Source organism: Mastigoproctus giganteus, chromosome 9 (assembly GCF_048544385.1).
Source record: "Mastigoproctus giganteus isolate SK-2022 chromosome 9, ASM4854438v1, whole genome shotgun sequence".
In the NCBI taxonomy this organism is placed as follows: domain Eukaryota; kingdom Metazoa; phylum Arthropoda; class Arachnida; order Uropygi; family Thelyphonidae; genus Mastigoproctus; species Mastigoproctus giganteus.
Genome location: NC_143583.1, coordinates 139,596,425 through 139,622,317, shown reverse-complemented (window position 1 = coordinate 139,622,317; position 25,893 = coordinate 139,596,425). Strand labels below are relative to the sequence as shown.

The 25,893-nt window shown below is 39.1% G+C and overlaps 1 protein-coding gene across 2 annotated transcripts in view; it reads right to left on the bottom strand.

The window, feature by feature from the left end:
• Ssadh (succinic semialdehyde dehydrogenase) overlaps window positions 1-25,893 on the bottom strand; it is a 312,458-nt gene that overhangs the window by 265,589 nt on the left and 20,976 nt on the right. For both annotated transcript variants that reach the window (XM_090380984.1, XM_090380985.1), the window contains exon 3: window positions 10,586-10,705. In XM_090380984.1, the coding sequence (XP_090237110.1) occupies window positions 10,586-10,705 (120 nt within the window). The remainder of the gene's footprint in view (window positions 1-10,585; window positions 10,706-25,893) is intronic.

Sequence of the window (25,893 nt, the reverse complement as noted above, 5' to 3'; positions counted from 1 at the left end):
AAGCAAGGTCTGAAACAATGCACCTTGAAATATTGAAAAACTCATTGTTTCAGCAATTTACACTATTAAGTAAGGATTCCCTCAAATATTTATAATATATCCATTCAAGGTTTACAAGATTGTAATGTTAAAAAGCACAGTATGAAAACTCCATATTACGTACTTTACTCTCCTGAAATATCAGGGCTTCTGCTAGTGGCTGTGTGCATGCTATGTGTTCCAGTATGTAATCAAATTCAAAGTCTCTCAAGGAATTTTTTAAATTTAAAAAATTCCTTGAGAGAAAATTTTCTTTATGTAATCGAATACTTCTTTCTCAAATTCTTGGGAATTTGTTTAAGTGACTCATTTTATAAGTTCCATCTAGTCTCTCCTGGTCTGGAAAGTGTATGATCCAATAATCCAAAACTTTGGCTGATTTCCTATTGATTTCCAGAGCTTATTAGCTGAAACACAAAGCGTTACAGTGTGAGCACTACATCTTAGATGTCTAGGTAGACCAGACATCTAAGATGTCTGGTCCTGCCACCTATTTTCCTGAGATTTCAATGGCAAGGACCTAAAAAAAAAAAAAAAAAATTTCACGTTGTATGTTGATCGCATACATGCTTCCCGGTTTGAAGGGGTTGCATTTGAAAATTTAATGGCCGAGGAGAGGGCGAAATAATTTAAAGAAGCTAGAATTTTGGTGTGGGTCTTGCGCTGGCATAGAGATAGAGAAGGGAGGAGACTGAAGGCTAGGGAGGGGAATAGCTAGGAAATACTGGGGTCAATAGAGTAGACGACCCCAGCATGTGCCAGTGGGGCATGCCCATGCCCCACCAGAGAGAGAGAGAAAGATGTGGGATGGCGGGGGGAGGCAACAAGAAGGCTGTCACCTTCCCCTCTGCCAGGGGAGTGAGGAAAGTGTTCCCAGTGGTTCCTTGTACTTTTATTTGGGGGGTCTCCTGGTGTCCAGGGTTCCCCGAAGTAGGATGGAGCTTGTCTTGGTGGATGATATCTTCAGGTTATTTTTGTCAGCCCATTGTTGTAGAGTGGCGAGCGCCCGGTTTGCTGTGTTTTCCAGCTGTGCCCTGGAGTTTTCTGCCAGTGTCAGGACAAGATCATCCACATACACCTGGGAGGTTGCATTTCCGAGGTTGAGGAATCCGTCCAGGACCACATTCCAGAGCAGTGGGCCCAGGACGGAGCCCTGTGGGCATCCTCTGTAGACGCGTCTGGTTATTGTACAGTAAGGAGCAGTGACTTTTACTGACCTGTCGCACAGGTAACTGCTGATGCAATTGTATAGATTACTTGGGAGTTTGGCCTCACGGAGCCTGCTGAGGACGCTTGGCCACCAGAGGGTGTCAAATGCCAAGGCAAAGTCAACCGCGATGGCAAGAAAGTATTTGCGGTCTGTTTCTGTTGCAGCGTTGATGATGCTGTGTAGGGCATCGGTGGTGGAGTATCCTTTTCGAAATCCAAACTGTTTGGGTGACTCTAGGCCTGCGTTTCTATAGTGGTTCTCTATCCTGTTTCGCAGGAGATGTTCAAGAAGCTTGCTGAGAACTGTCAGGAGCGCTATCGGGCGATAGGACCCTGGGAGGTCCTGCCTCTTTGTGGGATTCTTCAAGATTAGTGGAGCGTCGCCACCCTCCAACTGCACGGGAAGTAGCCATCTTTGAAGCATTTATTGTATAGTTTCAATATTTCCTCTGGGATGGTGTCCACTGCTTTCTTGATGATCTCTGGCTCTAGGAGATCTTCTTCCCCTGGGGACTTTTTGTTTCTCAGCTTGGCCGCTGCGATCTCCAGCTCAATCTTGGTGAAAGGTTCCTCAATTTTCTGGGTTGTGTATATGCTGTTCTGCTGGCAGAGCAGTACTTGTTCTGGCGTAGTGGGATCAATGTGCTCCGGAAACATAGCATCCAAAATATTGTTGACTGTTTCGTACCACACCTTTGAGAACACCCCCTTGCGGTTTCCTCATTGCTGGGACTACCTCGCCTCTGGGAAGCCTGTTTGTAGTCACCCGATAGACCACTCCCCAGGGGTTGTCATTTCCTGTCATGGAAACTAGGTGCTCCCATGTACGCTGTTTTCTTTCTCTGATTTTTGCTGTGTATTGATTCCTTGCAGTACGGTATCGTTCCCGGAGCGCCTCTACTTCTAGGCCAATCACGTCTAGCCCGCTGGAATTTTTTCCGACAGGTGTTTGCCACTGTCTTAGTTGCTGGCCAAAAAAAAAAAGCCAAAAAAAAAAATTCTCCAAGCCAAAAAAAAAAAAATTCTCCAAGCCAAATTCACCAGCCAAAAAAAAAAATTCTCCAAGTTACCCTGAGAGAGAGAAGTAGAAAGGAATCACCAAGAAAGAGAAGAATGATGATATCCAGCTCAGAACCCTGGGTTTGCCAAGCCCATACTCACCAGTTAAAACAGGCTGGCTCATTTAATGCACCACTCAATCGTAGCATTCTTCTTCAAAGAACTAATGATTTTGCTGAAAAATTACAGGAACAGTTTAAGGCGATGGATGGATGGACAAGATGTAAGGAGAGGCATGATCTTGTTTGCAAAAAACTTCAAGGAGAAAAACAGGATTCTGATGGTTCTGCAGTTGACAACTGGTTGAAAACCTCTTGGCAAACTGTATTAAGTATTTATAATCCTGAAGACATTTTTAATACAGATGAAACATGGTTGTATTACAGGGCTACCCCCAAACTACTGCATTATTTTTAAAAATTCCTGTGCATCTGTAGGAAAGAAGGTCAAAGACAGGATTACAGTTCTTTTAACGTACAACATGATAGGAACAATCAAGATGAAGCCATTAGTTAGAGACAAGAGTAAATCGCTTAGATGTTTTAAAGGAGTAAAACAGCTGCCTGTTGAATATGCCAATAATGGCAATGCTTGACAGCTTCTCTATTTGAAGGTTATCTTTGCAAATGTGATTTGCCATTGGATAAGAAAAACAAAAAAACTGCATTGGTTTTGGACATCTGTCCAGCTCATCCAAAGTTGACTTTCAAAAACAATGAATTAGTTTTACTACCTTCGAATACCACATCACTGATTCAACCTCTCAATCAGGATATAATAAAAGCCTTTAAGACCTTTTATTGACTGGATATGAAGTGAAGAATCATCCTATCTATAGATGATGGTTTGGGAACATGAGTGCCTGGAATGAAGTTTCTGTAACCTGCATTAGCAGCTGTCTCAAAAAATGTGGATTAATCACTCATGATAGTCAACTAAGTCAAGATACTGATCACGTTGCAAAGCCTGAAGATGGGTGAACAGGAGTTTAATGACTGGGTGGACATAGATGGCAATCTACAAGTTACTACAGCTTTAAAAATTATGAAGAAATTGCCCAGTCTGTGACTGTTAGTTTCACTAAGGAGGGGGAAAGTGAAGATGAACCTGAACGAATTCCAGTTACAGAATGGCAAACTCATGAAGCTATAATTGCCCTGAGGAGAGCATTGGAAGAAAATAGCACAAGTGATCATAAATATAGACTATTACAAAATATTGAAAAATCTATAAATCGACTTTGTAGTGATAATTTAAAGCCATCTAAAATAAGTGACTATTTTAAATTATAATCATATTACAAAGTGATATGTTTAATTAATATGTATATTAATTCAGCTATCTACATAAGTATAAATTTATTCTTATTTTGCTAACCTGTGGATAATATTCTTCCAATTTTCACGTATCATTTAACTGGTATTAAACTTTTGGTAATAAAGTGTAAATTTGTACTTTATATCTTTATTTTTTAGCCTGTGGATAATATTCATTGATTTTCGCTTATTAGAATAAAAGTTCAATTTGCAAAAATGATCCCTATAACCAGCACTTACTGTATTTGCTTTTTATCCTGAAACATTTAAATGCTTTAAGGAAACTGATCGCATTATCGGTAATGGTTACTATGATTTTTTTTTTTAATTTAGATCAAAATCTGAATAAATGTCAACTAAAAGGTCAGAAATTCTGTGCAAAACATACAAAATGCTAGCAAAACTGATTTCCTTTCTAAATCCGATGTAATCCAGTGAGTGTTCATACCTAAAAAACTTCATTTCCTAGTCAACCAAATGTCAGCTGTTGTACATACGAAATTTACTTCTTTAAGTTCCTGTTTTATTGGAGAAATACTACAGTTGAATAAATCATCAATATAACATCCGTGATCACAACAGCTAATAACTTTTAAACCAGCTATAAAAATATTTTAAGTTCTCAAACATTTTTAAAAATGTATGAATCCTCAATAGTTCTGAGGAACCATAGCATGAATTATGAAGTTTGTAATGTTGTCATTAAAAGACTCTTTGAGAGATGCATATCTTCACATTCATTGATACTATTTTCTTTTTTACAGCAGATTCATGACTTCTCTTAGATTTGCTTTTTGACTTGATATATTCCTCTCAATCTTAGAAAGCCTCAATTCACGTTCACTTTCATGCTCACTGATAATACTAGCCAACATGATTTTACCTCCAAGAATTTAAATGCTGTTTTTAACCAATTTTTATGAGTAAATTTCAAAAATCACCATGATAGTTTCATATCATGCCACAGTTATTAAATATAGAGGGAGTTACGTTTTTACCAAAATATACCAATTTCGCATAATCTAACCAATACTGTATGACTTTAACAGATATAAGCTAATTCTCTTAATTTTAGCAATCGATTCTGGCCTCGAATTTCTTATGATAAATATAATCAGACTTCTACCTATGGTTCTTGGGTTCAAATTCTGATTCAACAATTTACAATTTGAACAGAGCATACTTAGCGTTTTTAGTGAGGATTTTTGTAGGCTGTGTCAAGGTTTTCCAAGTATTAACTGATCATGACATGTTCTCAGGGTTGTAAATCAATCCTCCAAACATAAACAGCCCCTCAAGAGTAGGAGGGTGTAGCCGCAACCCTTGTTGAAAAGTTTTCGAAATATTTTGCTACAAAGGACAGTATGTGTTTTTGAAAAGACATTATTGGACTTCTGAAAGAACTAGGTGTCGTGCATAAGTCACATGAATGGTGATTATTCATAGATGCCTCAAAATTAAGTTTAAAAGCAGTTTTGCTTCATAATGGCAATGAATTTCCATCAGTTCTGTGTTTCATTCAGTTGGACTTAAAGTCATGAAAGCATATCTAAGGTTCTACATGCTATAAAATACCAGGATTATGGTTGGAACATATGCAGTGATCTTAAAGTTATTGGTTTGCTTGTTGGTTTGCATGGGGGGGGTCACAAAATGTTGTTTATTGTGTTTGTGGGACAGCCGTGCAACAGAAGAACATTTATGTTGTGCAACATTGGGACCAGCCAGACGAGTTCATACCAGGACAACATAAGGTAAAATATATTCCTTTAGTGCAATCAAACAAGGTTCTTCTTCCACCTCCTGCACATCAAACTTGGATTGATGAAAAATTTCATGAAGGGACAAGATAAAAAAGGTAAAGGATTTGCATACTTGAGAAGTGTGTTTCCTAATTTAACATATGCCAAACTTATGGAAGGAATTTTTGTAGGATCCCAAATGCGGAAACTGCTGAAAGATGATGTGTTTGAAACCCAGTTAAACAAAGTTGAATTGGCAGCTTGGCGATCATTTAAAGTGGTACTACATGGTTTTTTCGTTAATAAGAATGAAGAAAACTATGAAATGGTGGTGTCTAATTTACTCGAGTGCTACAAAAACATGGGCTGTCTAATGTCGTTGAAAATTCATTTTCTCCATTCCCATCTCGAATTTTTCCCCAAAAATCTGGGAAATGTTTGTTTGTTTGGTTTTTAGGAGCATTAGCAACTAAGGCCATATTGCTCGGGGGATATACAGTGGTCATTCCCTGACCTTTCTACATCCTCCGTATTTGGAGGTCATGGGCTCGAACCCCGATCTAATCAGGGCAGATGGGCTGAGAAGTGGCAACTGAAGTTTAACATTGACAAATGCAGCAAAGTACTGCATATGGGCAGAAGTAACCCCAGAGCAATGTACCAACTGTGTGGTGTTACAGTCAGGATAGTAGAGAATGAAAGAGACCTGGGGGTAATTGTGCAGTCAGATATGAAGTTTTCTGAGCAGTGCAGACAGGCAAGATTAGCTCATGGGCTCTTGTCAATGATATACAGGAATTTTGCAAGCAGGAATAAGGAGGTGATCATCCCCTTGTACAAGGCAATGGTCAAGCCACATCTTAAGCACTGCATACAGGTCTGGAAGCCTTATTTTAGGAAGGAAGGATGTAGAGTTGCTAGTACAAGTACAGAGAAGGGCAACAAGACTGGTGAAGGGAACAAAGGGTGCTCTTATGAAGAAAGGCTTAAGTTCTGCAAATTGCAGCTTCTAGAGACTAGGCACCTGCGAAGTGATCTGCTTAAGGTGTATTAGGCCTTGAATGGATTGAGTAGACTTAATGCTGAGGGAATTCTTCCTCTCGCTCAGATTACAAACCTGAGGGGGTACAAATTCAAACTGAGGAAAGACAGTTGTAGAATAGATGTGCAAAAGTTGATAGCCTAAATAAATTCAAAGCAGAACTAGACAAACATTTGGAATGAATGGATCAGTAAAATGGGAAGGAGTTTTTTTTTTCTTTTTTTTTGATTGTTGCTGTATAAGCTTGCTTTCTTGTATCATGTGCCTTTACTAATGCTAATGCTAATTCAAATGAAAAAACGTAATAAATAAATTGTTTGAGTGAGAATTTCAAATCTAATATGAGAATAATTCTGTATCATGTTATAAATTAAACACAAATTCTGAATTAGCAACTGTGTAGACATGGAGGAGAAGAAATTCTAGAAAAGCATTAGGGCTTGAACTCGAAGTAAGGCCAAAAAAAAATGATTTTTCGTATTTGTAACAGCATTATGAGAGCCCTTTCTCAAATAATAATGGCGCTAAAAATTAATTCACATATAAACGAAACCATTTTATAGCAGGGAGCACTGTATTTCATTTATTTCTTATAATTCAATTTCTTAGGATAATCAAGATACAAAGCCAATTAATCAAATTATTAAAGAAGTTTTTTGAAGAATGTTAGTTTGTTTCATAGTCTGAATAAAAACAACAAATGATGAATAATGAGTAATATTTTCTTTAACAAATAAAGACAATAACAAATAAATGAATAAAAAATAAATTTTTGTTCAAATTATTATTCAAATAAAAAGTTATTTGAATAATGCTCAACTCTGATACCAGGTGGTAGGTAACTCTTTTCATCCATTCAAATACCACAACTTTTCTTACTGGAGGCTTTAAGTGGCAAAACCCTTGTTTAGTCTCCAGAGAAGCTATGGAGACCTTTGAAGTTTGGATGGGCATGACACAGTAACTAAAAGAACAAACTTAACTGCTAAAAGATTTAAACCTCCCAAAAACTTCTTTTATTTCTCAAATGCATGTGTTTCAGTTTAAAACTCAATGATATCCACTTCCATCTACAGTCTGCCAAACATCACTTAATTTTTCTGACAGAATCTCAGCCATCACTTGTCTTAACTAATACTCACCTAAGTTACTCAAATTGTGGAAGCTACTTTGTAGGGCAATGCTTTTTGTTTGTTTAGAGATTTAATAGATGCATTGGCAACTATGGCCACAGTGCACCAAATGCTTTTTGGAAGCCACTAAGTGGAACTTTTGTTATTGCTAAAAATTCTTTTTTTTTTGTAATTTTTGATTTAAACTTAGTAGTGTGGTTATTAGTTGTCTCTCTGATTAAGTTGGTGAACCTGTTCATTACTTGGCCTCCAAAGTTGCTCAAAGTCGACTTCTGCAGCCACTGTGTTAGCATGGGCACATGATGCAAGAAAGCAAGCTTATATAGCATCAGCCAAAAAAAAAAAAAAAAACACACACCCCCTTCTCATTTCACTCATCCACCCGGCTCCAAATGTTTGTCTAGTTCTGCCTTGAATCTGTTTAAGCTATCCACTTCTACAACGACAGATGGAAGTTTGTTCCAGCAATCAACCACCCGCTGGCTAAAGGCAAATTTCCATACATCTATCCTAGAACTGTCTTTCCTCAATTTGAATTTATGCCCTCTCAGGCAATTCTTCTGAGCAAGAGAAAGAATCTCATCAGCACTGATCATGCTCAAACCATTCAAGGCTTTATACACCTCAATCAGATCACCTCGCAGGTGCCTAGTCTTCAGACACTGTAATTTGCAAAACTTAAGCCTTTCTTCGTAAGAGCAACCCTTTGTTCCATTCACTAATCTTGTTGCCCTTCTCTGTACTCATTCCAACAGCTCTACATCCTTCTTAAAATAAGGCCTCCAGAACTGTATACAGTACTCAAGGTGTGGCCAAACCATTGCTTTATACAAGGGGATAATCACCTCCTTATCCCTGCTAGAAAAATTCCCATATATCATCGACAATACACCATGAGCTACTCTTGCAGACCGACTGCACTGCTCAGAAAACTTCATATCTGCTTACACAATTACCCCCAGGTCCTTTTCACTCTCTACCTCTGTCAGCGTAGTACCACACAGGTGATACATTACTCTGGAGTTACTGCTTCCCATATGCAGTACTTTAAATTTGTCAATGTTCAACTTCAGTTGCCACCTCTCAGCCCATCTACTCAACTTTTCTAGATCCTGTTGCAGCAGCATACTGTCATTAGTGTCATTAACAACCCTGCCAACCTTTGTATTGTCTGGAAACTTGGACATTAAGCCTGATATACCATCATCAATAATGTATAATGTGTTGTATAATAATGCTTGAATTCTGTTCCCATCGTTACAGTATCACTATGGGAACCATATAGATGATGGAGTCACCTTCCAACACTGACAATGAAAGCAAGTTGCTTTCAATTTGATTTTATTTTTTTTTTTGTTCATAGAGTTGTCAGAGATATCTATTTATAGTGTTAAATGGGAATCAACTTTGTTTTCTGACATCTGTAACCAACCAACAATGTTCATTTTTGATTGCTTACAGATGTCAGAAAACTAGAGATCATTTTCAATCACTACCATTTTTTCTTTGAAATCTACATCTATTTTCTTATTTCTTCCTATGCACTTGTATTGTTCTCATGTAAATTAGACATTTATTTACAAATGTCTAATTTACACAGATGTGTGATATGTTTTGCATGTTTCCCATATTTTATGCAATATATACTAATACACCAGGGAGCAAATTAACTAGAGGCAAAAAATTTCATTGAGAAATTCAGAGAACAAAAATTTCAAGAAGAAATATATAGAACTTAACAAATGGGCCATAGTTTACTGTGATTTTGTGAAAAAGAGACAGACAAAAATCAGAAATAGATTTTCTAATAGGCACAAGAAGCATGTACTTGGGGCTGTGCAATTAAAAAATCCCCACACTTAACAAAAAAATGAAAAATGAATAATATATAAAAACAACAAATTTTTGTCTCTTTTATATGGCAAAAAGCAATAACACTGCAGTAGCAGTGCCCTTCATTTGAATCTCAGGGGATGATACTTTAGAGGATATTAATTATGATGTATTTTATTATTGATAAATTTGCAAATGAAAAATTTAGTGAAAAATAGCTATAATTTTTCATGTTCCTGTAATAACTAATTTCTTTTTTAATATTTTCCCATTCATTGTAATAAATAAAACTTCTTTATTTTTTTTTTCCAACTATCAGTTCTTTTGCACTTTGGGCCTCGCATTTGTGAAAATCTACTGAGAAAAGCTATTTTATGATGACAAGTAAGAGAATCTATAAAAAACAAAAAACAGCCTCCATCATAAATGTGGAGAGTTTGCAATTATGCAACAGTCAATAAAACTCTTCAACTAAAAGAAAATTTTCAGATATCTAATTTACAATTATCCCCCTTTGTTTGTATCATATGACTAAGTGTAAAGATGCCTTAGCATTTAATTTACTCAACTCTTTAAAGTTGTGTATATTAAATACCTGATCTTCAAGTGCCAGAACTTACAAAAAAATTTCTTTTGATAAAAATATCCCTTTATGCCTGTAATCAATCTTGTCATTCTTCTCTCTACCCCTTGAAAAAAAGTTAACATCTTTGCAAATCTACACAAAATATTCAAGATGTTAAATGAATACCTTTTATGCAAAAGTTACATACTCTATTAATTCACTGAGTAAGAAAGTTTATGTACTTTTTGAAAGGCAAGATATTTGCAATAGCCATAACCCTGTTTTCATAAATAAAATAATCTAGCATATGACTATGACATTTTAGTTTAAATTCAAATTTAACTCACATATTTTAAATTTCACACATCTAAACTATTATTGAGAGATGAAAACAACTGTGACTTTCCATAACAAACTTTTCTATCACCTGAATCATTCTAAATGCTCTCAAATTTGGGAATATCAATTTCAATTTAATACGGCTCATTCTTTTCTTTTTTTTTTTAATATTATATTTCAAATGTACAAAATTCACAGAGCAGCTTCCTAGTTAAATATCAAATTTACTAATTTACTTCTCAGAAACTTAAGCTAAAAATACCAAACAATCTAAAATTAAGGGTGCATTAACAATTTTTCCAACTTACAGTAAATTTTATTCCACTTTTAGCTGCCAACCACTTTCCATTGATATACACTTTCTCCTTCTTAAATGCATAATGATGTACACAATGGAAATTAGAAAATGGAAGACAAGCCTTCTGCAGCTGGTCATTAAAGAGAAAAAAAATGAATGAATGAATTAGGAAGAAAAATCTTAGTGGAAATTTTTTCTTATAAAAAAATTACATGATGGCAATAACATGATTAATTACATTCATGTGCAAAACTTAAGGAAGTTGCATGTGCCCTAGTGTTTTGAGATAAGCAATGTGTAAAACTAGTAAAATTCAGGTGTGTTCAAAAATATTGGTACAAACGTTTAGGGGAGGTTGGTAACATCTAAAGGAATGTGAATCGCATAGGAACCCATAACCGGAAACGTCACGGGAAAGTAGTAGTAGAGGCACAATAAGCAGAAATGACACAAGACAGTAATTAGTGGAAAACATTTATTTGACATAATATCAACAATGGAGTACAAGATGGATGCATTTCATGATGTTACAACAGATGCTCGAAGGTTCAACCACGAGACACGATGCATGCATGACACCGACGCAGCATGGATTGGCAGACACGGTCGAACACACCTGGAGTTTCTTTGACAGTAGCAGCAGCAGCAGCGCAGATGAGTCTCGCCAAGAGATCCATTTCCATCTCCACAAGCGATTCATACACAATAGATTTGAGGGCCCCACAGAAAGAATTCAAGGCTCGATAAATCAGGTGAGTGCGGGGGCCAGCAACAGGTCCACCACGCCCAATCCATCGATGCCCAAAATGCCTGTTCAAATAGTCATGAACACACCTTCCAAAATGGGCAGGCACCCCGTCATGTTGAAACCAAATGTTGCGTCTCACATTTTCTGGAACATCGTCAAGTAACCCTGGTAGAACTTGTTCAAAAAAGATCCGATATTTAGCGGAGTTAACAGGTATGGGCTGACTAAGCAGTCACCGACCATACCTGCCCACAGATTTATTGTGAAGCAATGTTGTGTCGTATGGGGGTGCACACCATGTGGGTTGTTGTGAGCCCACACATGAGCATTGTGCTGATTGAATAAGCCTTCCCAAATGAAATAAGCCTCATCCGTGAACAAAACATAGGCTGGAAATTTCAAGTCTTGAACACTTTCTTGGAGAAACCACTGCGCAAAAGCCACACATGCAGGATAATCTTGGGGAAGCAGTAACTGAACCCTCTGGAGATGAAAGGGATGTAAGGAATCATCATGCCAGACATGATGTACACTGCAATAAGACACTCCTAAAGCAGGGGCAACAGCACATGTGCTGGTAGTAGGATTATTCTGGACAGCATTCAACACACTTTCTTCCATGGAGAGAGTTCGCATCGAACGTGGTCTGCCCGCACTACTCCTGTTATCTCTAAATGACTCATAATCGCACAAATTTTGATGCACATGCACAAACAAACGGTGGTCCAGTACATGTTTGTCTGGGAAGCATTCTCCATAAACTCGTTGAGCAGCTCTTCCATTGCCCTCTGCTAATCCATACACTAGGTGCATGTATGCCAGCTCACAGTTCGTATATCGATGCTTGCTCTTCGTACGGCAACTACTGCTTGAATGAGTAAACCAGAAATTTTCCCTCTCGCGAACTGATGAACAGCGCCGTGTACCAACTTATAGTGACGTTTCCCATGCGATTCATAATTCTTTAGATGTTACCGACCTCCCCTAAACGTTTGTACCAATATTTTTGAGACACCCTGTATATATGATACACAAACTTTCATGTTTTCTCTCAGAAAAAAAATAATGAAATTTGTAAAAAAAAAAAGCCCACAGAGTTCCCCTTCTAGAAATAGACTTAAATGATATTTTTTAATTTTTTTTAAATTTTTATTTCTACTAAACAAGAGAACGGGTCTGACAGGTTTTCATTTACAGAACAGTATAGCAGGGATGAGTCTCCATCTTTCTAACGGCTCTTTATCACTAATAGATCAAGTAATTTAACACTCATCCAGATAATAACTGGGTAATTGTCAGTGATAAAGAGCCATGGAGAGCTGGAATGAGCAAACAACATGTGGAAGCTGCCAGACTCTTTAGTACTGAACGTGAAATCTCAAACCTATGGAAGCAATAACATGAAACACAAAAGTTATCCATGGCCATTATCAAAAAATGACCATTATCTGACTTTAAGCTGTAAGGCTGAATGCAAATTGAAATACAATTGAAAAGTTAAATGCAACAAGAAAATGTTTGTGCGGCAACTTAAAATGGTCACACAATATCATACATAGGCCGTACTATATCATACATACCGTATTTCCCCATGTATAAGACGCACCTTAATTTTGGGGCCCGAAATTTGAAAAAAAAATATATTACATAAAGTTATTGAACTCAAGTTTTATTCATCATAAAATTCATACAACTCGTCACAGTCAAAACTCCCATCCATTAGCTTGTCCGCATCTGTGTCTGATGATGAATCACTGTCTTCATATATTGCCTCGTCCTCAGTTCCATCTATGACATTTGAAATGCCACACTTCTTAAATGACAACAACGATCTCAATCTTGATATTATTCCAGAATCTTTTCACCTAGGTACAAACTTCTCCTATAGTTGGTTTCTTCACTCTTCCTGCTGGTGTCAAATTGTCCCCAGAAGACTTCATCCACTGGTTCCATTCGTCTCCCATGTCAGCTGTGAAGGGTTTGTTAATGCCGACATCAAGTGGTTGGAGCTGGGATGTCAAGGTATGACGGCAAGTTTTGTTTTTTGCTCTGCAGCAGTCTTCGTTGTATTTTTTGTTATGTGTGCCCTGAACTGATCAAGCACCAATAGGGAAGGTTTGCATAAGAGCCCACCTGGTCTCCTGCTCCAAACTTTCTCAAACCAGATCTTCATCCCATCCTGATCCATCCAACCCTTGTCATGAACATGGGCAATCACTCCTCGAGGAATGTCTTCTTTTGGCATTGTTTTGCGTTTGAAAATCAGCATAGGAGGCAGCTTGGTTCCGTCGGCAAACAAGCTAGAACAACTGTATAAAGGCTCTTTTCATGTCCACTTGTCTTCACAGTTACAGTTTTCACCCCCCCCCCCTTATTATCAACAGTTCTGTTATTGGGACATCAAATTGAATGGATTTTGTTCATATTTGCAATCTGTCCCAACTCAAACTGATGTGCCTTCCGACACTGAATGACAAAACGATGAAATTCAAGGACCTTGTGCTCATAGCTTTCAGGTAAGTTTTGGGCAAGTCTGGTGCGTGTACGCATGCTTAGTCCATTCCATTTCATGAACCTGAAGCACCAATTGTGTCCTCCTTTGAAATCAGTAACTTCGTTTTCATCAGCAATTCTTCTTGTCTCATGCTGAACCATCTTTGGGGAAACAGCAATTCCAATTGCCCTTTGCTCCTCAATCTATATCTTCAATTCCCTCTCTAAATTAGGCCATTTTGCTGACTTGCCTCTAATGGCCTTCTTCGCCGTGCCGTTTTCAGTAGGGTTTCTTCTTCCTGTAGCACGATTTCCATTCACTTTTGCAAACTGGATCACTTTTAACTTGAATTCTGCACTGTACGAAAATCTTTTCTGAGCCATTTCTGGGCAGAACGTAGCAAAACGTAACGTTATATACTAGTAACAAGTGCGAAACAATGAGTGCAAAGACAACAAGCACAAAAAAGCGGGAAATGCAAGTAAAAAAAAATTTACAACCAGTGTATAAGATATACCCAGTTTTTAGATCCCAAATTTTTCGAAAAAAGGTGCATCTTATAAATGGGAAAATACGGTAGGTCATGCTATATCAAAATATATGGTCCATCACAGACTTAAACAAAGGGAACACTAAGCTAGAAAATCTGCAACTTCTACTCCTCTAACACACAAAAGAGCCCATTACACACAGAAAGGGTGATACTGTTTTACACATTGGCACTAATGATATTAAGAATAGGAGACAGGCAGAATTACTTAACAAGTACAGGTCACTGTTGAAAAAAAGTCATGAATTAGGGTTGAATTTGAAAGTGTCTGCAATTCTGCCCAGACACGATAGGAGGGAGTATATGATGAGAGCCTTGTCGATCAATTCGGCCCAGGAAAAATTGTGCAAGGCTCAAGGGGTAGAATTTTTTTCAGCCTGGTCTGTACTTATTAACAGGAGAGACCTGCTTCTACAGGGATGGGATACACTTAAATAGAAAGGTTGCAAGAATATTTGCTGATGCTATTGAGGCAGAATTAGGTGGGTCGGAAAACTGCTAGCTTGGGGGAGGATACACAGACTAATAGATTAACATGTTGGCAGAGGTAAAAGTGATTCTTGCACTACTTCTATTGAAATACAATTGAGCAGCAGCCTGGAAAGCAAGGCAATGGGAATTTCCAGAACTGCTGGGGGGTCATAATGGAACAAGTAAATACATGGGTTGTGTAAGGGAAACTAAGAGTAGAAACAGGTGCACATATACTTGCATGTACACGAATGCTAGGAGTACAGTTAGTAAATTCGATGAGCTTGAAGTGCTAGTCAAAGGCAGATATTGTTGGGATATCAGAGACATGGCATCACAGACATAAGCAGTGCAGAACTGGAATCTGGGGAGTACAATGTGTACAGAAAGGCCAGACAGGACAGGAAGGGAGGAGGGGTTATGCTGTTAGTTAAGAAACACATAAAATCTAAGGAAGTGCATCGAATTGAGGTGGGTGGACAATGCAATACTGAGTATATTTGGCGTGACATAAGCATTGGGAAAGGAAAAATGAGACTAGGTGTGTGTTATAAGCCTAATGAATCTGATGGGTATAATGAGCAATTGGGCAGAGAAATAGAGTGGGCCAGTATATTAGAGTGTCTTATAACGGGAGATTTTAATTTCCCAGATACTGACTGGAATTTCTGAGTTGGTCACTCACACACCAGCAAGGCTTTTGTGGACTTATTGGATGATTGTTTTCTAAGCAGCATGTTTGGGAGGCAACTAGAGGGAGCAATACTGTTGATCTGATTATCAGTAGTGATTCTTCATGCATCAAGAATCTGCAAATAAAAGAACCACTAGGTGGCAGTGATCGCAGTGTGCTGGAAGTGGGATTTACTCAAAGAGGTAACTACCATCAAGGGTAAAGGGAGGGGTTATTGCTTCCGTAAAGGCGACTACGATGGACTGAGACAGTATTTAAATTCAATACGGTGGGACCAACTGATGATGTTACCAACAGCAAATTCAAAATGGGAAGCATTCAAAGAATTAACCTTGGAAGCTACTAGGCTTTTCATACCAACAAAGAAATATTGTTCAAGATTTAGGCCTAAATGGATGTCAGATGAATTAATTAGACATGTGCCAGAGAATAAAAATGAATAGGATACATATAAATTAACATGTGACACAGAAGCCTATGATAGATATAAACTGGTCTGTAACCAAGTTACAAAGGAGGTTATGCAGGCGAAAGCAGATTACGAAACATCTTTGGCAAAGGATGCAAAGAAAAAACAGCAAAGAGTTCTTTACTTATGTAAACTCTAGAAGGAAGGGGATGAATCAGATTGGTCCACTTGATATCGATGGTTCAACTGTTGATGATTCTGCTCAGGTAGCTAACAAACTAAATGAATATTTTGCATCTACATTCACACATGAGGAGTTATTCAGGGAGGGGAATGCCAGAGGTGTATTCAAATCTGGCTGTAAGCTAGATAATCTTGTAATAACTGAGAGTAGGTCCTTGAGGTTGCCACAGACATTCTCTCAGATATGCCAGACAAGCTGTACTTGCTACCTGGGAGTCTAAAACGCTGATGAAACTGATATTCGGGTGACACTCAAGTGAAGTGGACCCAATTTTGGCGAAGTCCAGACGTTCTGTGGCAGCCAAATCCTCTGCTTGTACCTTCACAATGGTGGGACTGTTAGTAATCCTGGGTATAACCTCCATGCACAAGTACATGGTGGGTGACCGCCCAGGTGTGAACCAACGTAAAAAGGGGTCGAGGTATGGTTTCCCAACCGTTTTTAGTAATTTGTTATCCAGTTTTCTCTCTAATCGCTCATTGAGGGTGATGGTAGATGGCTCTCTGCCTTCTAACTTCTCCACTAATGTCGGTGTCCCCCAAGGTTCAGTTCTTTCCCCCACTCTTTTCCTCTTGTATATTAATGACCTTCTTCGATTGACTGGAAATCCTATCCATAGTTTTGCTGATGATAGCACATTGCATTCCACTTTCCATTTTGAGAAACCTTGTCCTGCTCAATCAGTTTCAACTTCTCGAAAATCTGCTACCAATTCCATAAATGCCAATCTTCAGGTAATTCTCCAATGGGGCAAAGACAACTTAGTTGATTTCAACCCTTCTAAAACTCAGTCTTGTCTTATATCTCACAAAAAGGATTCTTCTGCTCCTGTGCTTATCTTTAGTAACACTCCGATTTCTAGGCAAAATGATATATCTCTTTTGGGGATTACCCTGACTTCTAATCTCTCTTGGCACAAGCACATTACAAACGTTGCTTCCTCTGCATCTAAAAAACTTGGTTTTCTCTTTCGCTCTTGGCATTACTTTTCTTACACACAGCCGCTCACTCTGTATAAATCGCAAATCCGTCCTGCCATGGAATATTGTTCCCACATCTGGGGTGGTGCCCCCAAAACCTCTTTTAGGCTTCTTGATTCCATTCAGAAGAGGGCAGTTAGGTTAATTAATGATTCATCTTTAACAAAGTCTCTCCACTCGTTGTCTCATAGAGGTACTTGTCTGCTGCATGCCTCTTCTACAGATACTTCCATGGGCACTGTTCTTCTGAATTGGCTTCTATAATTCCCGCTCTCTCTTTCAAAACAGTCCGAACACGTGCTGCCACCAGCCAACATCCATTTACTGTCCAACTCCAAACTCACAGAACCAACTTTTCATCTTCCTCGTTTATTTATTCAACTGCCGTTTTCTGGAACAACCTTCCTTCATATGTATTTCCTGAAAATTACAGACTACAGAAGTTCAAGTCCAATGTCAACAAATATCTTCTTTCGTCTTCTCAACCTCCAACCCAAGCACAGTACTACATAAAAAAAAGTAAAGTGGAGGAGAAAATGTTGAAGATAAACTTAAGAAAGGCACCTGGGGGTGGATGGAATCTATTCAGTTATATTAAAGGAGGCAGCAAAGGAAGTAAGCAAACCCTTAGCCATAATTATGAGAGCTTCCGTGGACTCAGGGGAGGTACCCATGGACTGGAGATGTGCAAATGTGACCCCAATTCCACAAAGGAGGATCAAATGGAGATGCAGAATCTGACAGATTCTGCATCTCCATGTCTGTAATTACCTGTTAAACTAACAGGTAATTACAGACCTGTTAGTTCAACTTCTGTTCCAGGAAAATTAATGGAGGCACTGGTTAAAGAAGCATTGCAGGATCATCTAGACAAGACTTTAGTTATAGCTCGGACACAGCATGGATTTGTTAAGGAGAAATCTTGTCTGAGAAATTTGATTGGATAATATGATGTAAGGAACTGGATGCAAAGAATAACTTTGATATCATATATTTGGATCTTAGAAAGGCCTTTGATACTGTTGCCATGGAAGACTGCTGCACAAATTGGAGCAGTGTGGCATTGGAGGCAAATTGCTGCTATGGATAAAGGGATGGTTGAGTGCGAGAAGACAGAGAGTGGTAATCAATGGACACAGCTCTTTGGGAAATAATGTTATTAGTGGAGTCCCTCAGGGTTCAGTGTTGGGTCGATTGTTGTTTTCTGTATTTATAAATGATATTTATGATGGTATATCAGGCTTAATGTCCAAGTTTGAAGACAATAGGAAGGTTGGCAGGGTTGTTAATGACACTACCCTGCTGCAACAGGATCTAGAAAAGTTGAGCAGATGGGGTGAGAGGTGGCAAATGAAGTTTAACATTGAGAAATGGAAAGTACTGCATACGGGAAGCAGTAATCCCAGAGTAAAGTAACAATTCTATGGTACCACATTGGCAGTGAATGAAAAGGCCCTGGGTGTAATTGTGCAGGCAGATATGAAGTTTTCTGAGCAGTGCAGATGGTCTGCAAGGGTAGCTCATGGTGTCTTGTCAATGATATACAGGAATTTTTCTAGCAGGTGATTATCCCCTTGTATAAGGCAATGGTCAGGCCACATCTTGAGTAATGTATACAGGTCTGGAGGCTTCATTTTAAGAAGGATGTAGAGCTGTTGGAACGAGTACAGAGAAGGGCAACAAGATTAGTGAATGGAACAAAGGGTTGCTCTTACGAAGAAAGGCTTATGTTTTGCAAATTACAGTGTCTGGAGACTAGGCACCTGCAAGGTGATCTGATTGAGATGTATAAAGCCTTGAATGGTTTGAGCATGCTCAATGCGGATGGGATTCTTCCTCTTGCTCAGAATAATCACCTGAGAGGACATAAATTCAAATTGAGGAAAGACTGTTGTAGGATAGATGTGCGGAAGTTTGCCTTTAGCCAGCGGGTGGTTGATTGCTGGAACAAATTTCCATCTGTCGTTGTAGAAGTTGATAGCTTATATAGATTCAAGGCAGAACTTGACAAACATTTGGAGCGAGTGCATGGGTGAAATAAGGGTGGGTTTTTTTTTTTGGTTGATGCTATATAAGCTTGCTTTCTTGCATCATGTGCCTTTGCTAATGCTAACTGCGGAATACAGAGTGCTGCAACTGGTCCAGCAAACAACAGACTCAAATTGTCCAGCTCACAGTGATTCCCAATATTAGCATTAGTAATGGCCATATGGTGCAAGGAAGCCTAAGACTTAGGCTGCACCAGCCAATATATTAAGTGGTACATCTTAATCTGCCTCATACGACCAGTTGTGATATATGATTGTGAAGCTTGGACATTATTATTATTATTTTTGCTCTTATATTATTTTTCCCTGATTTAGGGATTCCACTCTGTGATGGGTACAGCAACCAATTACACAGAGCGGTTGTAATGTCTGGTAATACTGTTGGTCAAGGAAATCTCTAACTATCCTACAGGTGTTCAGGATTGCATCTTTCTGGGGTTCCTTGTAGGTGTTCTCTACTTGACCTATTGCTGCTAGGCTGCTATGTAGAGTCTTTGGTACCATACGGGTAGTTGACACGATGATCAGGATGGTCGATACTTCTTGCATATGCCACATCTCCTTGACCTCATGTCTCAGGTTCGTGTACTTCCTAATTTCTTCCTCATGGGTTTTCTGGACATTGCTAGTGTTGGGTACCGCTATGTCAATCAGGTAGGTAGCCTTTTCCATCTTGTCCACAAGGGTTATGTCCGGTCTGTTGTGCAGGATGGTCTTATCCGTTATTACGGCGCAGTCCCAGTACAGCTTGTGGCTTCGGGTCTCTAGTACTGCCTGGGGTTCATACTTGTAGTATGGTACACTTTCTTTGGTCAACTGGTATTTCCTCTCTAGCTTCTGATGTATTATGCTGGCTACCTGGTCATGTCTATGAGTGTACTCAGTCTGGGTGATCAGTGTTGTGTTGGATAGTTTCTGAGGACAGGTGGCACCATCGACACGTGTCATCTGACATTCTGGGCTCCTTTGCGATGTATTTTCTATAGTTTCTGGTGTTGACCATCTGCTGTTTCATGCTGGCCATCCAAGAACAGGTAATGGTCTTGGATGGCCAGCATGAATCCTTCAGTCTCAGGGAAGAGCGTCCCACTTGTGAGCCATGCATTGGAAGCAATGTTATCGATGTGATCTTGATGGAGGTCATTGTAGGGTCTGCCATGGAGTGTCTTCTTTGCACATCTTTCTAGCTTTGTTTCTTGTGCTGTCTGGGTGGGAGGGGGGTTTCCTCACTTACGTTGACTGGGGTATACCACTTATCTATCTTCCTTGTGGCCTGGTGGAGTGGTGCTGTGTTGTTCTCGAAGTAATCCTTCAGATTAACTATCACTGTTTTCTGTTGCCCTATCAGGTCTATCAGGCCCCTTCCTCCCTCTTTCCGAGCTATTATTATTCTCTCCACTGCTGACTTCAGGTGGTGTTTGTGGTTCATGGTCATCATTGTCCTTGTCTTTCGCATGATATCATCTAGTTCGGTGGTAGTCCAATCTATGACCCCCGAAGGTGTATGTTACTACTAGAGCTGTATAGGTGTTTATGGCTTTAACTCCCTCCGTTCCCTCCATTAAATTTTGTTCCCTCTGTTAAATTTTGCTTTCAGCAGGCTTCTGAGTCTCTGATGATACTTTTCGGGTCGGCCACTTCTTGATTTCCTTGTGCTCTAACTGCTGAGCCTGCATCATCCCTAGGTATTTGTAGGTCTCTCCTTCTGTCATAGCTTCGATCTCTTTACCAGTCAGCAGCTGATAGTTTCAGCCAACTAATTTTCCCTGGTGCAATGTGTGGGTCTTGCATTTGTCCAGACCAAATTCCATCCTGATGTCCTTGATGAATTCTTCGGTGATCCAGAGGAGTTGCTGGAGTTGCTTCTCGGTTGCTGCATAGAGCTTGATGTCATCCATGTACATCAGATGGATGAGGGTGTTCAGGTTCTTTCTTCCTTCTTTGAGGTTATATCCATACTTGCTGCCGTTAAACATGGTGGATAGCGGGTTGAGTGCTAGACAGAACCATAGTGGGCTCAGAACATCTCCCTGAAAGATATCTCTTCTAATGGGGATTGGCCTGGTTGTGATGTTCTCGACCTTAATGGTGGTACTCCATTTCACCATTGTTGCTCCAAGAAGTTTGTCACTATCAGATTGATCTTGTACATCTTCAGGGTCTCTATTAGCCAGCTATGAGGTATGGAGTTGAAGGCCTTGCAGTAATCGATGTAGGCCATGTATAGGTTGCGGTGCTTTTGTAGGCTTGCCTTCTGCCTTATTTCTGACTCTCTAAGTGGTCTGATATCTTCTTGGTTATGCAGCTGGTCAGGCTCTTGTACATCGTTGGGAGGCAGGTGATTGCCTGTATTTCACGGTTTCTTGTATCTTCGTCTTTAGGCTTCAGATATGTGACTCCTTCAGTGAGAAACTTTGGGATTGTCTCCGGGTGCCTTATCATTCGAATGAACTGCTCTACTAGGTGCTTGTGTGTGTACAGGTGAGCGTCTTGTACCAGTAGTTATGGATGTTATCAATTCCTGGGGTTCGCCAGTTGTGGGTGTTCCTGATCAACTGTTTTACTTCTTCTTCTCGAATATCCCACTCTCTCATCTTTTGTATGTCCTTGGTTTTCTTCCTTTCTACTTCTATCCAGGGTGCTCTGCTGTTATGTCTTACTTCACTGCTCCAGATATTTTCCCAGAACTCCACGATCGTCTTCTTCTCGGGTGGTCCATTTCCTGCTTTCTCATCTTCACCTAGTTTCCTGTAGAAAGGTCTTTGGTCCTCATCGATTTTGCTATCATCCATGAGAATGGATGATAGCAAAAACAACTAAGAGCATAATGAAATTTAGTATTTAGTATTAGCAATGGCCACATGGTGAAAGGAAGCCTATGGCTTATGCTGCACCAGCCAAGAAAAAAAAATAATAATAAATAAATAAAATAAATAATAATAAAAATAAAATAATAATAAGGAGAAGAAAATTTTAAAAATTAATAATTAATAAGAGAAAAGGAAATAGATAACCTGTGTGTTTCCCTCCTCCCATAGGTAATTATCCAGCTGACCTTTTAATTTCTCCAAACTGAGAGCCTCTACCACCCATGCAGGTACATGGGTACATGGGTGGTAGAGGCATTTCAGTAATTTATAACCCGCTGGCTAAAATAAACTTTCCTGCAATACAGTCTAAACATCTCTCCCGTAACTCGAAATTGTGGCTCCTAGTTCTAGAATCATTTATAACCATGAAAATTTCATCCACATTAATTTTACTTATGCCACTCAGGGCCTTTAACACCTCAATCAAGTCTCCTCTAAGGTGCCTAGTTTCCAAGCTCTGCAACCCACATATCCAAAGACTTTCCTCATATGGACCCCCACCCTTTTTGCCAATCTCACCAGGCGAGTTAACCGTCTTTGGACCCTTTCAAGAAGCACAATGCCTTTCTTTCGGTGCAGTCTCCATACTTCAACACTATTCTAACAATAGCCTTATATAATGGAATTATGACATCCTCATCTCTACTAGCAATAGTTCAATAAATCATCGATAGGACACCATGGGCCTTTCTTGAAACCTGTCTACAATGCTCGGAAAATCATGGCTGACTGTATCGTAGACCCTTTCCTCCACTATTGGCTTTCATTCAACTCCACCAAATGCATAAGTTATTTTGGGGTTACTATTCCTATGCATTAATCTTTGGGGTTACTGTTCCTATGCTTTAATCCAGCAAAGTTTAATACCTTACACTTTGCTGGATTAAAGCATAGCTGCCACTTTTCTGAAGTCTATCTAGGTCACTCTGAAGAAGCAGAGCTTCTTCAGAGTGACCAGATAGACTTCAGAGATGTCAGTGATCATTAACTACTCTACCAATCTTTACATCATCTGAAAATTTAGACATCAAGCCCTCTATCCTTTCATCAATGTAATTTATGAAAATCAAAAACAATAGTGGTCCTAATACTGATCCTTGGGGAACCCCACTTCTTACACCAACCCAATTGGAGGAATAACCATTTATCACAACCCTCTGCCTCTTACCCTGGAGCCATCCAGATATCCATCTAAGGATTTTCCACATGATTCCAACTTGTTCCAGTTTATAAAGTAACCACTCATGTGGGACTGAGTCAAATGCTTTCTGAAATCCAAATAAAACTAATGGGAGTGCTGTGGCTGAGGGGAGAAGTGAGGGGGGGGCAGCTGTCCTCTGAATCACAGCCTTTTGAAATGCACTGCTTGTTTGATGTTTGTGGAGCAATCAGGAATGGGACATGATATTTCCAAGGGGAATGTCTTTGTGTGTGTGTGCGCGTGCAATGTAAGGAGTGTGAGGAAATCAGGTGCGAACTCAGCGTTGTTATGGGCCTATATGAGAGCTTGAAGGACAGGGTGGATGCTGTCGAAGGATTTAAATTAACTAATCAGATGAACTAATTAGACATGTGGCAGAGAAGAAAAATGCATGGGATACATATAAATTAACAGATGACACGGAAGCCCTTGGCATTACTAATAGATACACTTAAGACTAAGTGTTCTTGTATAATTTTCTACACAAACACACCCTTTGAGGTTATTTAAGCTTCTTTCCCTAGCATTAGCTTCCCATTTGTTTGAAACATCATTCCCTCATTGCATCTTGCCAATATTGGCATTTTAAGCCACAAACAAGGGCTCTTGACACGAATTCAAAATTACTTTGACCCATATCATAAGATAAACACATCTTTTGTGTTATTCCCATTCCCATCCAAACTAGTAATTTTCCCAAACCTTTAAGGACTCCTCAATGATACTGGCTAAGACCCCCTGCACCACCTTTGTTAAAAGGTGAGTCAAGGATCTTATTTTTTATCAAATATATTCCATCTCAACAAAATAGATTCCTTCATCCTTCTAGGATGAGCCACAATGATAAAAATTTCTCTCCACAAGCCCTGCAGATTCTCTCAATTTTTGAGTTAATCCACAAGGCTTTCAGCAAATAGGTTCTCCTCCTCCCTATCATTCCTGGTAGTAAGTGAATGTGCACATTGTGAGAGCCAGCATGTACGCTGTCAAAAAACGGTACACTGTTAACTGTTGCGCTTTTAGCTTGATGGCTAGAAAATGGAATTGCAGACACGTAAACATTCTAATCCAAACACAACATTTTTTTTCAGCATGGTCCTATAATTTACAGGTACAATGTGCAGAATACTGGGGTAAAAATAAAAGGTAAGAATATGTTACGGACCAAATGACTATAACTAATAAACATCAAAACTTCTGATGTGAACGTTTGTTCAGATCGTGTCAGTGAAATGATTCTAGCAGGAATGGAATCCTTTATTCCACACTCCACTTTAAAATCTTCTCCTTTATCAAAACCTTGATTTTCCAATAAATGTGCTAAGGCTGTTCAAGAGAAGAACATTGCATATCGTAATTTGCTTGTTTCTAATTCTTAAGTTTCATTTTCTGCCTACACCAAAGCTCACAACAATTTTAAAGCAGTTATTAATCAGTCCAAACTACAGTTTGAACAGGCTAAGAGTAAAAAACTTACACCTTGCCCTAATGGTAGCCGAGCATTCTGGTCTCTTGCCCAAAGCTATTGGCCGCAACTTTTGCCCATCTCTGCTCCAACCTCTGTCTAAACCAGATGGTTCTGTTGTCACTTCAGCCAAGGATAAAGCTGACCTGCTAGCATCCCATTTTTCTTCCAACTCCTGTATTAATGATCTTGGTAAAACACCTCCCACCATTCCCAATATGCTCCATTCAATGCCTCCTGTGGTCTTCCATCAAAAGGATGTCAGAATGATTTTGGCGAATCTTGATGCTAAGAAAGCTCCAGGTCCCGATGGTATTTCTTCACTTGTTCTCAAAACCTGTGCTCTTGAACTTACTCCTGTTCTTTGCAGTCTTTTTTCACTTTCTTATTCCAAAGGTGTTTTTCCTTCTGCTTGGAAATTTGTCATATCCAGCCAGTTCCTAAAAAGGGTGACAAATGCCTCCCATCCAATTATCGTCCCATTGCAATTAATTCTATTCTTTCTAAAGTAATGGAAAAATCAATTAACCGTCAATTCTTAAACTACCTAGAAACTTTCCGTCTGATCAACGATCGCCAGTATGGATTCCATCAATATCAATCCACTGGTGATATTCTGGTTTATGTTACCCATTTATGGACTTATTCAATGGAAAAGTTCAGTGAATCACAAACAGTTGCTCTTGACATCTCAAAGACTTTCGATCGCGTTTACCAGCTTCCATCTTATGGATTGCCAACTGTTTTTTGTACTTGGTTATCCAGTTTTCTCTCTGATTGCTCACTGAGGGTGATGGTAAATGGCTATCTGTCTTCTAACTTCTCCACTAATGCCGGTGTCCCCCAAAGTTCAGTTCTCCTCCCCACTCTTTTCCTCTTGTATATTAATGACCTTCTTCCATTGACTGAAAATCCTATCCATACTTTTGCTGATGACAGCACATTGCATTCTACTTTCCATTTTGAGAAATAGAAAGTGGAATGCAATGTGCCCTGCTCAATCAGATTCAACTTCTCGAATATCCGCTACCAATTCCTTAAATGCCAATCTCCAGGTAATTCCCCAATGGGGCAAAGACAACTTAGTTGATTTCAATCCTTCTAAAACTCAGTCTTGTCTTATATCTCGCAAAAAGGATTCTTC